Raw genomic sequence first — 14,098 nt, 5'->3', positions numbered from 1 at the left:
CCTTCATCCGTCGATATCTCCGCTTCTACTGGGAGTAGAGAGTCGTCCATGTAGTCCAAAATGTAGGGTTTTGAAAGGGCTTTAATTTGGTACCTGTCCGAAGCCTGTATCTCTAACCGTTTAGGAGATATCGAAGGTTAAAGTTTTCCAACCTTTCTCCGTCGATATCCAGCCTTCATCCGTCGATATCTCCGCTTCTACTGGGAGTAGAGGGTCGTCCATGTAGTCCAAAATGTAGGGTTTTGAAAGGGCTTTAATTTGGTACCTGTCCGAAGCCTGTATCTCTAACCGTTTAGGAGATATCGAAGGTTAAAGTTTTCCAACCTTTCTCCGTCGATATCTCCGCTTCTACTGGGAGTAGAGAGTCGTCCATGTAGTCCAAAATGTAGGGTTTTGAAAGGGCTTTAATTTGGTACCTGTCCGAAGCCTGTATCTCTAACCGTTTAGGAGATATCGAAGGTTAAAGTTTTCCAACCTTTCTCCGTCGATATCCAGCCTTCATCCGTCGATATCTCCGCTTCTATTGGGAGTAGAGGGTCGTCATTGTAGTCCAAAATGTAGGGTTTTGAAAGGGCTTTAATTTGGTACCTGTCCGAAGCCTGTATCTCTAACCGTTTAGGAGATATCGAAGGTTAAAGTTTTCAACCTTTCTCCGTCGATATCCAGCCTTCATCGTCGATATCTCCGCTTCTATGGGAGTAGAGGGTCGTCCATGTAGTCCAAAATGTAGGGTTTTGAAAGGGCTTTAATTTGGTACCTGTCCGAAGCCTGTATCTCTAACCGTTTAGGAGATATCGAAGGTTAAAGTTTTCCAACCTTTCTCCGTCGATATCCAGCCTTCATCCGTCGATATCTCCGCTTCTACTGGGAGTAGAGGGTCGTCCATTGTAGTCCAAAATGTAGGGTTTTGAAAGGGCTTTAATTTGGTACCTGTCCGAAGCCTGTATCTCTAACCGTTTAGGAGATATCGAAGGTTAAAGTTTTCAACCTTTCTCCCGATCCGATATCTCCGCTTCTATGGGAGTAGAGGTCGTCCATGTAGTCCAAAATGTAGGGTTTTGAAAGGGCTTTAATTTGGTACCTGTCCGAAGCCTGTATCTCTAACCGTTTAGGAGATATCGAAGGTTAAAGTTTTCTAACCTTTCTCCGTCGATATCCAGCCTTCATCCGTCGATATCTCCGCTTCTATGGGAGTAGAGGGTCGTCCATGTAGTCCAAAATGTAGGGTTTTGAAAGGGCTTTAATTTGGTACCTGTCCGAAGCCTGTATCTCTAACCGTTTAGGAGATATCGAAGGTTAAAGTTTTCAACCTTTCTCCGTCGATATCAGCCTTCATCCGTCGATATCTCCGCTTCTATTGGGAGTAGAGGGTCGTCCATGTAGTCCAAAATGTAGGGTTTTGAAAGGGCTTTAATTTGGTACCTGTCCGAAGCCTGTATCTCTAACCGTTTAGGAGATATCGAAGGTTAAAGTTTTCCAACCTTTCTCCGTCGATATCCAGCCTTCATCCGTCGATATCTCCGCTTCTATGGGAGTAGAGGGTCGTCCATTGTAGTCCAAAATGTAGGGTTTTGAAAGGGCTTTAATTTGGTACCTGTCCGAAGCCTGTATCTCTAACCGTTTAGGAGATATCGAAGGTTAAAGTTTTCCAACCTTTCTCCGTCGATATCCAGCCTTCATCCGTCGATATCTCCGCTTCTACTGGGAGTAGAGGGTCGTCATTGTAGTCCAAAATGTAGGGTTTTGAAGGGCTTTAATTTGGTACCTGTCCGAAGCCTGTATCTCTAACCGTTTAGGAGATATCGAAGGTTAAAGTTTTACCTTCTCCGTCGAACCAGCTTCTCCGTCGATATCTCCGCTTCTATGGGAGTAGAGGGTCGTCATTGTAGTCCAAAATGTAGGGTTTTGAAGGCTTTAATTTGGTACCTGATCCGAGCCTGTCCGATCTCTAACCGTTTAGGAGATATCGAAGGTTAAAGTTTTCCAACCTTTCTCCGTCGATATCTCCGCTTCTACTGGGAGTAGAGAGTCGTCCATGTAGTCCAAAATGTAGGGTTTTGAAAGGGCTTTAATTTGGTACCTGTCCGAAGCCTGTATCTCTAACCGTTTAGGAGATATCGAAGTTTAAAGTTTTCCAGCCTTTCTCCGTTGATATCTCCGCTTCTACTGGGAGTGAAGTCGTATTAGTGAAATGTAGGGTTTTAGAGGACTTAATTTTGTGCAGAAACAGGCCTGTATCTCTAGCCGTTTAGGAGATATCGAAGGTTAAAGTTTTCAACTTGTACCTTTAATATCTCCGCTTCTACTGGGAATTGAGAGTGGAAATTTATGGTAAGATTAGGGTTGGTATAGGACTACATTGTGGCAAGAGCGCGTTCCTGTATCTTGAACCGTTTAGGAGATATAGTAAGTTAAAATGTTAACTTGTGATGTTAATATCTCCGTTTCTACTGTGAATTGAAAGTCGAGCTTTATGGTCAAAGTAGGGTTGATATAGAACTATATTGCAAAAGAGCGTTCCTGTATCTTGAGACCTTTAGGAGATATCGAAGGTTAAATATGCTATCGATGAGGTTCGCTTATAACTTCCATTTATCTCAAGAGCGCTTCTCGGGAACATTCCGTTCGAAAGGTTAGTCCGCGATAAAACGTTTCTTGCGATCTGAGGCCGCTGTTGTTTAAAGTTAAATTGCAGCAACAGTATTGTTATCGGTCAACCCTGAGACCGGCTGCTAACATCCATTTGTGACGTCTGCCGCGCCTTTGCGATTACCGATAAATTCAGTTTTCTTGATTGCTCGCGCGATTTCAAGTGGCCATAATATATGATGATAATACATGGCAATATATGGGAATAATATATGGTAATAATATACGGCAACAATATATGGCAACAATATATGGCAACAATATGTGGCAACAATTTATGGCAACAATTTATGGCAATAATATAGGACAATAATTCATGGAATATATTTTTCGTTACAAGAGTCAATGCAAATTTGCGGCATGCACAATGTAATAATAAAAGTAATAATAAAGTAATAATAAAAGTTCTTTCTGCGAGCTTTGAGTCAGACACTCACCAATGATGATATTGATGATGTCCTGTTGCATCCAACCAGATCCACCAATGTCCGCCATGTCCGCTGCGCTCTCCATGTCGCGCAACATCCATCTTGCAGCTCGTCCCACGGTGATCGCTACACTTTCATCACACTTCCGCGACGCGGTCGATACGCGGTATTAGAACGGCGATATTTACATCAATTAACGAACGTTTTACTCGCCATCGGTGGAAACTTTTTGCGCGCTGCGAAACGGACTCTATAAACTCGATCGGCGAGGAGTAAGAACCGTGTGAAAATTTATTGACTCGTCCAACGATTTTTACGGTGCTTTTCGCGATTGCGTCTGAAAAGTCGCGAAAATGTGGGATTATCGATATCTACGAGTGAAATATTCGCGACGCGAATGCACGCGAGGAAAGATTAGACAATCAGAAACCGGTCCCCCTTAGGGAGCGCAAAGAGAGAGGAGCGGGGCAAAGTTTTCACGCATTATAGCTCTGTCACGACGAAGCTTACGTTCGCGATACTTTGGCGAAATGAGAATTTAAGTTTTCTTTGTTAGCAACGCGAGTAAAAACGCGTATATTGACAACCGCGGTCGCGATATTCAAAGGCACGCGAGCGAGGATACCTCAAGCTCGGCGTGCGCTGGCGCAATTTCTACGCGCATTATACGCTACTCGAGACAATAGGGATTGTGATGAATGGACAATATTGCCAAATAATTCTACAGCCTGTTTTGCAAATAAAAGAAAAGTAGCTAACGATATCGGCATTTAGGTATGAATATATTTTATACGGACAATTGAATATTGTCAAATAATTAAATCGTTAAGTAATTCTGCGGCCCGCTTGAAAAATAAAAATAAAGCAGCTGATGTCGGTGTCGCGTTTGTACATATGAATATTCTCTTATTCAGATGACTGAACATCAAAAGAGAATCATTCAGTATTTTAAATCTTGTATGTAATGCAGGCTATCGATCAAGTAATCCCCTGATTGTTTCGAGCAATGTATTTTATTCAACGTCACAAATACACACATGCAAGTATCTATTTGCAATTCGCATTGACTCGAACGATATTTTTTAGTCCCACATCCGTCATGCAGAATTTTGTTTCTCTTTTCATTTTGACTCACCGAAACGACTTGCAGTCAGAGCCGGCCACGTTCCGCTTCAACTCTGTAACAAAAAATTCACATTGCTCATCAGATTTGACCAACGAGTGCGGGCGAGTAAAAGAGTAGTTTACCCTCTGCGATCGTAATTCAAGTCGAGCCGGAAATTATATCCCAGCTTTAGATCGCCAAGGGTCAAACAGAGGACTATAGTAAACTTGTAAACTTACCTTCAAGCCGACTCTGCTTCGCCCGAACCTGGATCCTCCCGGTGCTGGCGCAAAACAAAAAATAATTTTCCCGGTTGATAACCTGCGTTAGAGAGAGAATATGTTTGATCGGGACCAATCGAATATACGGATATATTTTGATACGGAATTTTTATCTTTATATTTTTGTTCCAACATTGAAAATTTAAATGGGACTTGAAGCTTTCAAGAGAGGCTCAGATGAGGAACAAGTTACAAAGCAAAGATCGTAAAGAGTTGAACACAGATGTGTAGGAAACTTGTAAACTTTACCTTCCGGCCGACCCTGTTCTGCCCGAACCGGATCCTCCGGTGCGGCATCCGCGTCCGCCGGACTTGTTTCCCGCAACGTATGGAACAAAAATTTAGCGTTCTTGGTTGGTAAGCTGCGGTAGAGAAAAAATGGTTGGTCGGGATGAGTGGAGAATATTCGCTACGATTTTTTTTCTTTATTGACATTGAATGTCTAGATAGGAGCTCTTGAAAGAGCTGACGAAAGAAAATGACAATAAGAAGCGGAGACAACAGTTGTGTGCTCTCGAAAATATTCTTTTACGGATGGACATTTAAATTCAGATCCCGTAACAAGAGTAAACAAACTTGAAAGAAGCGCTGACCGAAAACAAAAAAGGTCGCAGTCTAAAAAGCGATATGACATTGAATATTCTACACAAGACCAATATTCTCACACAGGAATTGGGAATGATTCAGAATGTTTGATTGAGAACATGATGAATTCGAGATCCGCGTCCATGGACCGTTATCCGTCTCTATCTGGATCAATATCTTTTGTATACAGCAACGCAATAAATAGATAGACAGACAGAGATTGACGAGAGTAATTGCAAATTCATAAAGTGATGATTACTAGTCGGATGATGACGGATTGTGAATGCCGAGCGCGAAATTCCGATTTCTTATTCCTGGAAAATTCGTCAAACGTACGCTCTCGTTATCGGAGACCTCCCGCGTAATAAATGATTCCACATACCTGGAAACGTGACGTATCGCTGCCGGCGTTCTGCTTCTCGACTGCTGAAGTCCTCCGGATTTCACTCGCTCACGCTTCTAATGCTGATACTCGCGATTTGACCGTGCAGTTAATGAATGAGATGCCGACGCGATGCCGATTGAGTATCTCGAGGACCGACGAGATATATTTCTTTTAATTACACGAGACGGAAGTGACGAGAGCGTCGCGCACGGCTGCTGCTGATGGAATGAGGTCGAATACATGAGGTGCGCGAGTATTATAATACGAAGGGCAAAAAGTGTCGTCGCTCGCGAGCCGATCAGCACAATCGGCGCGATGTAAACATTGCGGGCCTCGGCGGCGGTTGAAGCAAGAGAGACTTGCCTTTGAGCGTCTCTTGTTTTCTCGAAGGTTTCGGAACGACGAGGGGAATGCGAGGAGGCCTTTCAACTGTACGCGACATTGATGCACTCTATTTATTGATTACTGAAAATAAAGAAAATTACTCTGTCGAAGCATCGGACATTTGTTAGCTTTATGTTAATTAAAGAGGAATGTATACGATTAGAAAATGTGTTAGCAACTAATTGTACAGAGTGTAAGTTGTTGTGACGCCGTTTTCAAAGAATAATTAAAGGTCATGGTAGCGTTAAAGAATGGAATTTCATCCTATGCGAATTTAGTCGCGCTCTTATTAAATATTAGTCCTGTATAAAATGTATTTAAAAGTATTAAATAGTTTCGCATTCACGAGATTTTGTCGTGAATTCTGCTTCCAGATTGGATCGCGGGTGAATACTTTTTAATGCGACGGGGAATAGAACGTGAAAATCTTGTATGCCTCTGAATCCGAAAACGATTAGGAGAAGAAGTGAATATTTTTCAACACGAAAGTTCGCATTTAAAAATCATCGATTGCGATTGAATACAAGGCATATTTGAAACGAATTGAATCCTTGTTAATGCGAAGCATTCGCTACTGCATCTCGCACTTAGCGCGGTGAAATTTAATGGGAACTAATACTTTTTATTTTCCCTTTCTTCGGATCAGAAAGCAGAATTCAGACGTATTCAAAATGTCAATACTTTTTAATTGTTTCAGTTCGACATTTTATACAGGGAGATTATCCGCTGCGGACAATAACTCTTCTACTTTTCATTTAATATTCAATGATGATAAATAACATTTAATTGCATTCGTTTGGCTTTTTTTATTTCGAAAATAAGAAAATATATACCGGGGTGAGATTTTACCCATGACAACATTAACGTGATTTTCTTTGATGCTTTTTTTAAAAGTTCAAATATTTCGTCGACTCGCGGGATATTTATAATCGAAGTCTCGTCACGTTAATTACGTGAATAACACGTACTCCTCCGAGCGGATCGAATGCTCACCGACCACTGTCAGTGCCACGAGCGAATGTCCGGAGCGGACGGGATGCTGAATTAAAAAACAAGACGAAGTGAACGGGACGCGGACAACGATACATCATGCGTCTCCATACATGTCAAATTGTTTATTATAGAAGAGACTTTGATACGGCAATATATATTCGAAGATTTAACATTTAATACGTACTTTTATTTTTTCTGCTCCTCCCCCCCTCTCCCCCGCTCTTTTTAGACCACCGGCCATAGTCTGGCATAGAGATGGCAACTATCATTGCAGCACGGACATAAACCGCCTGAAAGTGGATGTAGCATGGACTTCCACCATATGCAGATTTTACCACCGAGACCTGAAAGTGGATATACTATCGTAGTTCCCCTCTCAAAATGGATGCAGATGGCGCCCTTTCCCAGTGCGGAAAGTCGGTGTCGCAGAAAATGTCGTATTGGCCGCTCTCAGGTTACTCTCTGTATATACTATACTGGAACGAGAACGGCCCTCTAGAAGAAAACGGGACGAGAGAGATAGAAAATTGTAACCAGTCCGTCTTTTTCTATCACTGTACTTTTCGAGCTGAAAACATTCGCTGTAATCAGTACTCAAATGTGAGTAAATATCGGATAATATATACGCGTGTATGGTAAGCTTTATAAATTTTAATAATATGGAATAGTAATATTTATTTATATTATAATATATAAATCGCAAATAAGTTTTACTTAATATAAAATTATATAAATCATAGGTTTTATGATTATTGATTATTGTTTTATAGTACATATAATTATAAGTTATTAAATGTGGCAAAATTGGAAATAGGAAAAGCAGGCAATAAAAATGGGCAAAAAATGTATTATTCAAGATTGTGTTAAATATCATCAATGTTTTTCAAATATTAGTTTTTAATAAGTATTTGTGTTCACTTTTACATCTATTTATATGTTTGAGCAATTATCCAAATTCTTTCACTATATTTATATACATATATATGCATAAGATATATATAAACACAAAATAATAATATATTTTAAATTATAGATTGCCAAGAAACAAGAAAGCATGCACAAAATGGCTTACTGCAATTTCTTCATATATACCACAAATAGATATATCAAAAGAAGTATTTATTTGTGGTGTACATTTTACTGATGACAATTTTCAACCAGCATCAATGGGATTAATGAAAAGAATGTTAAAAAGAACTGCTGTTCCTACTATTTTTAAGAATTATAACATTTTAAATCACAAAAAGGTAAGTATATATAAGTACATAGTTTTTAACAAAATATATAAGTATAAGTATAAAATAAAAAATACAAATATTCTTCTAATTTATAAATTATTATAGGATCATGAAGAACATAAAAATAAAATATTGAAAGATTTGAATGTTACATATAATTCAAACATAAATTTTAGTACATGTTTTGAACAGAAAATTGTAAGTAGCAATGTATTTAATCATTATTTATATCGTGTATATATGTATATATATACAAGATTTGGTATTTTTTAAGGAAATGATTGACAGTGAAGTACAGGTGCAATTAAGAAGCAGTGTGGATGCTGAAGTTCAGGTTTCTCCAAAACGTTTAAGACGATCCGACAGGGAATTAGAATTAGAACGAGAAAATCGAAAGTTAAAGAAACGTTTATGTCGTCGAGAAGAACGCATAACATCTATGAAACACCTCATTAAATATCTAAAAGACAATAAACATGATACTGAAGGTGTGATAGAAGTCCTACAAAATAATTTTAATGGTTTTTCACTTGAAGTTATGCAAAATGAGGTAAAAAACAGCGCAGTACCACCACGTAATAGAAGATACTCTACCTCAATAAAACAATTTGCATTTACATTATTTTTTTATTCTCCACGTGCATATGAATTTGTACGCAAGCAATTATGTTTACCGCATAATAGTGTATTTGGCAAATGGCTAAGTAATACAAACATCCAACCTGGTTTTCTTACTGAAGTGTTTATATATTTGAAAAATGAAGCGTATACAAAAAATTATTTAACAGATGTTTCATTAATATTTGATTCTATGAGTATTAGAAAAAGAATAATATATGATAAAACAATAGATAAGATGCGTGGATATGTAGATTATGGAGATATTCCTACAGAAGATTCGGAAGAAATAGCTACCGAAGTGTTGGTATTATTAATTGTTTCTTTTACAGTAAAATTTAAGTGTCCAATTGCATTTTTTTAACAAATAAAATGCCCTCAGTTGTACAAAGTGAAATTATGCAGCAAGCAATAGTTAAACTAGCAGAGATAGGCATCACTGTTCGTTCAATTACATGTGTGATGGTGCAAAAAGCAATTTAAAGACGTTACAATTGTTAGGCTATAATTTTAATTTGAATAAACTGTTTATAATTTTGCTAGCATATACTGAAAATAAAAAATATATTACTATATTTCTGTTCATCTAATACTGAGACACTTGTTATTGTTGTTCTTAAAGAAAATTAATGAGATATATGTATAGTTACTGTGTTTTCTTAATTTTAACTTGTAGCATTTTCCAAATAAAAGTTTTAAGTACAATACGATTTTATTCTGTTGATTGCTAAAGCATTTTATCTACATCAAGCCATGCAAATACTTAACACACTCTATACAATGTCTATTTTCTATTATTTTTTATACATATGAAATAATACACATATATAGGGCAATAAATGAACAAAACATTGCCTAAGTAATTAATTTTATTTATTAAAATGCAGTATCAATATACATATCTTATATTATTTTCTATTAACGAGAATGGAAACACGAAAACATTTTTTTTGTGCGACTACGTAAAACAACAATTTTATATATCACATCTGATAATAAAATAATTTTGATTATATTATGATTAATAAGAAGTTGTGGCACTTGACAGCTATTGACTAGTCTGTTGAGTCAAAAAGGCTAGTAGAACTGATGTTTGTAGGAAGGAACATAGAAAACCACAGACCAATCAAAATTTGCTAGACAGAGATGGAGATGGTACCAAATCAACCTTTCTCTTTTCTTTTGGTGGCCGGTTTTCTCAAGAGGGCCGTTCTCGTTCCAGTGTAGTATATAATTCACTGGAATAGACCCAAGCAGACCTGCTGCCATGGAACTACGTAAAATGATAGATGAAGAAATAGAGAGAAATTTCCTGTCTATATAAAGAAAGTAACTATGTAAGTAGAATCGTGCACCATTGGGCAGTTTCGGTTGTTATCCGAAGTGCTGGAAATAGAAAGACCATAGCTCTTTCTATATCTATTTCCTAACCTTTACGAGGCAGTTTATATAATGACGTGTGTACATTCTCCAGTTTTAGGGTGTCTATGTTCTTGCTAATGTTATTAATGAATGGTAAAGTGAGTGAAAATTCATATGAATTTAAAAGAAATTATGGGTAAATATTATTTTATATTGTATTGAATATATATATTTAACACACACACAAACACAAACACACACACATAAAATTACTTAACTAAATTAAATTCATATTTGGACCACCTTGTATTTGTTCCATTTCTTATATTTTAATCAATAATGAAATAAAATATGAAAATTATATTAAAATCTTATTAGTATATGTTATTATTTATAAGTATCATTATTTATTTATGAAAATAAAGGTTTTATTTAATATTTTACCCTAACTGCACCGTATATCCCTGATAGCAAATATGTTCAGAAAACATCCAAGGGATGTCCTGGAGACGTCCTATATCCTTAGGACGGCCCTGGGTGTTTCTGGACGTCCCCAGGAGATTTATGCTAATCAAATGGATTGCTTCAATCTCTTAAAAATGCGTTCTAATCGTAAATTTTCTTTTCCTTCTTTTTCTATTTCTTCTCGCATTAAAATTCTCATTATTGCATCCATTGGTCTATCTCTTTGTCTCTCTCTTTTTACAAATATTAATTTCTTTTCTAGTAAATCCTTTTTAGTTGAAGATTGTTTAATATTCACTAACTGAGAGAGGGAGAGGTTATTAGAAATAAAATAATAAATTAGTTCATTATAATTAATATTCTTATTAATAATAAGATATATAAGTAAAATGTATACTTACAGGATAAAGATGACAAAAAGTCTTATGTATATTATTAAATGAGGTTATATTAGCTGTCAGTACACATTCATTTAATCCATAATGGAAAAAAATATCAAAACAGCCAAATAATATTTAGTAATTTCATAAAAATCACTATACTATTTTATCCGTTGCCGAACGTTTTTAGCTAAAACATTAAAGATAGTATAACACAATGCTCTATAACCGAAGATTCCCGATCTGTTATAGAAAAGCTATTAGGTAGTACGAATTATTAAAAGCATCAACTTTCCTGTCTTATCTATTTTCTTTTCCTTGTTTACGCCTTTCTATGTCTATAAAATTACGTAGTAACAAAAACAAAAAATATTTATGCTATCAATAAAAAGAAACTATGCTAATAAAAGCGAAACAAAATGTAGGAACTTCATAAAATATTTTCAAACTATTATGTCTCATCAATGTCATCATCGTCATTGTCGATGTCGATATTGTATTTGGCTTTATATTTTTTGGCTTTCAGTTTCAGTTCGATGCGTTTGAGTTTCAAATACACATACTGTCGAGCAGCTTTCTCTTTTTCTTGTTTTTCGCGGATATTTTTAGCAAATTCCCTTTTTGGTATTTTTTGTTTTTCATTTCGATCGGTGCCTCCTGTTTATCATTTTCACGAAATCTGAAATATGGTATTAAGCCAGCGGCACACGGTGCTTGTTTTCATGCTGGATTGCTTGCTAGATGAAAATACTGCGTTCTGATTGGTGCATTTCCGAAGATGGATGGAAATGCACCAATCAGAACAAATGATAATCAAGTGGTATATATGAGATAAAATAAAAATAATCCAATTTACATATGTATTAATTAATTTAGGTAGACATGTTAAAAATTATACAACAAAATTGATAAACATACCTGTCTTATTATATATCGTCCTGAAAGATATACATTTTGTGCGCCTATGAAGCAATTGTGATTATATATTGCGTCTAATTCTTCATCTACTTTTTCATTATATCTACTTTTCATTACATTCATAACATATAAGCTGAAATATAAATGTATATAAAGAGATTATTGTACACATTTTACAAGATTAAAAAGAAGACAGAAATATTTATTCTAGTTTAATATCATATTTTAGGTTATGTAAAGTTAGGTTAACAATACAAAATAATACATAAGAAATCACTTACGTCGTTTAAGTCGGCCTCTTCCCCGAAGTCATGTCCACTTATTTTTTCACTTCCTTGCATTTTCGTTTTTAGGTCTGAGCAGAAAGATTGCTGTGATAGGCGTAATTGTAAGTCAACACAAAGCTCGATTAAAACAAAGTCCTTTTAAAACACGCGGGTTCTGGAATGGAACCGACAAGACCAATCGTTTCATGAGAGAGCATTATAGGGAAACTCCGAATGGACCTGAATAGCTCTAAACCGCTGTGACGTAGGAAATAGAACATAACCAAGTTTTCACCCTGATTGCCCCGATATAACTTCCGGCTAAAAGAACACCATCAAGTTCACTAGGTTTGCTCGGAGCGACTCCGAGCAGCTCCCAAGAGACAAAACGAACAAAGCTTATGTGTACCATGTTAGTTATTACTTGTATTCAGTTTAGAAAATGAAGAGAGTTTCTCAATAGTTTGTGGTTTTTATAATAGAATGTGTTCTTTTCAAAATATGTCAGAGGTACCAAAAATACTCGTAGGTGTACAAGGTATGTGTTACATGTTTTCTTTTTTCATTTGTCCTTCTACGGATTATTAGCTGTTGTTATATCTCTCAGTTCGCTGAAACTTCTTTATCTTGTAGACTCAATTAATGACAGTAATCCACGTGTCATAAAAGATGTTAAGCCGCGAAAATTGGCTTGTGACTTGAGATGTCCTTATTATGAGACGTGCGCCATTTATGGTTTGAATGTTGAAAGAGTGTTTCAAGACGGTAAGAGTGTTCATGTGAGAGTATACGCCGCTCGACATTAAAATTTAAAATATTCATGTCGTGCCGCTTCGATCGCGATTTACTGCAATGTATTACAGATAATACATTATAATAGTGCAAATAACAAATTCCAGTGTGTCAAAAAATTATACAAAACTCATCTACAAAACATTTCCCCTGCGACATACCTCAGCACAGTACGGAGAGCAATATTAAATTTCCGGTACCCGTTATTACTAAGACCGCGCATCTTCACAATAAGGAGATGGAGAGCACGAATTCGTTGAAAGCGAACGTGAGCCTGAATTTTCTCTTATTACTACCATGAAGATAATTAAAAATCAAATTAATAAACTTTCACTTTTCGATAGACCTCGGAAAAAGATGAAGACTGTCGATCTATACACAACAGTTCCATGCCGAACGATTCGGGACTGCTGAACGACAATTTCCATAATATGCAGAATCAGCACGGAGAACTGCGAACATCAATTTTGACTCCAACCACCATTCGGTGTAAAACCATTTATTTTCTTTCTACTGCCTCGTTGAATTTTCGCCCTCTCGTGGGCTTCATTGATCTAATCGCCACGATTCTGCTCGCAGGAAATTTCGAAGAAAATCGAATATACTCGCACCTTCCAAGGAGAAATATATGGGCGAGATGGGCATTGGTAGGGAAATACCGGTCAAGCAAGGCTACCTATTTAAACGAAGCAGCAAATCCCTGAAGGAGTGGAAGAAGAAATACGTCACGTTATTAGAAGACGGCCGTTTGACTTATCACTCGAGCTTGCATGTAATTATCCTTTATACTTCATTCACACCACGCGATAGCGCGACAGACTTATGAGAAGAAAATATTTGCAGGATTACATGAACGATGCCAACGGCAAGGAGATACTCTTCCAATACGTCACGGTGAAGGTACCTGGCAAGACACCGAAAGGCTCTAAGTCATATAGTGCTCAAAGTAATCATCTGTTGTTGATTTTGGTGATTTTCTAAGGTTCGTTTATTTTATTTCATTTTTCTAAGATACTATAATATCACATAATATGAATTTCTGTGCATGTTCCTGTTAAAACAGTTTGTTCTAGATTTGTTCGTTATATATATTCACATGGATATCAACAAAGAGGTATAACAGAAAAGAAACTTACAGAGAACAAAAGAAAGATAATTGGTGGGATGGTTGAAGAGCAAGTCAGGAATGGCGTAAAAAATCGAAGACTTTTAACGTCACTAAAATGTAATGTATTCTAATATGGAACTG

General features: G+C 36.7%; 1 protein-coding gene and 1 long non-coding RNA gene across 3 annotated transcripts; one reads left to right on the top strand and one right to left on the bottom strand.

Annotated features, from left to right (window-relative positions):
- Window positions 1-11,304: 11,304 nt before the first annotated feature.
- On the bottom strand, window positions 11,305-12,268 carry LOC112588787 (uncharacterized). The gene is made up of 3 exons (XR_003113051.1): window positions 12,073-12,268; window positions 11,792-11,924; window positions 11,305-11,552 (listed from the first exon to the last, which is right to left on the bottom strand). It is a non-coding gene; the product is annotated as an uncharacterized LOC112588787 (long non-coding RNA).
- A 130-nt stretch (window positions 12,269-12,398) lies between these two features.
- Window positions 12,399-14,082, top strand: LOC105188854 (centaurin-gamma-1A). Of its 2 annotated transcripts, none has more exons than XM_025299882.1 (7): window positions 12,399-12,595; window positions 12,691-12,822; window positions 12,957-13,117; window positions 13,194-13,336; window positions 13,429-13,621; window positions 13,693-13,831; window positions 13,913-14,082. In XM_025299882.1, the coding sequence occupies exons 1-6, from the start codon at window positions 12,541-12,543 to the stop codon at window positions 13,828-13,830; spliced, it is 822 nt and encodes a 273-aa protein (XP_025155667.1). In that variant the 5' UTR covers window positions 12,399-12,540; the 3' UTR covers window position 13,831; window positions 13,913-14,082. The 2 variants fall into 2 exon arrangements, with proteins under 2 accessions (XP_025155667.1, XP_025155668.1); XM_025299883.1 differs by having other exon boundaries at window positions 13,923-14,077.
- Window positions 14,083-14,098: the final 16 nt, after the last annotated feature.

The sequence above is a fragment of the Harpegnathos saltator genome, unplaced genomic scaffold (assembly GCF_003227715.2).
Source record: "Harpegnathos saltator strain DR-91 unplaced genomic scaffold, Hsal_v8.6 scaffold295, whole genome shotgun sequence".
Lineage (NCBI taxonomy): Eukaryota > Metazoa > Arthropoda > Insecta > Hymenoptera > Formicidae > Harpegnathos > Harpegnathos saltator.
Note: the sequence above shows the minus strand (reverse complement) of the source record. Positions and strands in the feature narration are given on the sequence as shown.

Bases quoted from the DNA above. Each gene is read 5' to 3' on its own strand.
- LOC105188854 (XM_025299882.1), top strand. From the start codon at position 12,541: ATGTGTTCTTTTCAAAATATGTCAGAGGTACCAAAAATACTCGTAGGT. The intron at 12,596-12,690 runs GTATGTGTTACA...TTTATCTTGTAG, and splicing joins AATACTCGTAGGTGTACAAG to ACTCAATTAATGACAGTAAT. The intron at 12,823-12,956 runs GTAAGAGTGTTC...AACAAATTCCAG, and splicing joins TGAAAGAGTGTTTCAAGACG to TGTGTCAAAAAATTATACAA.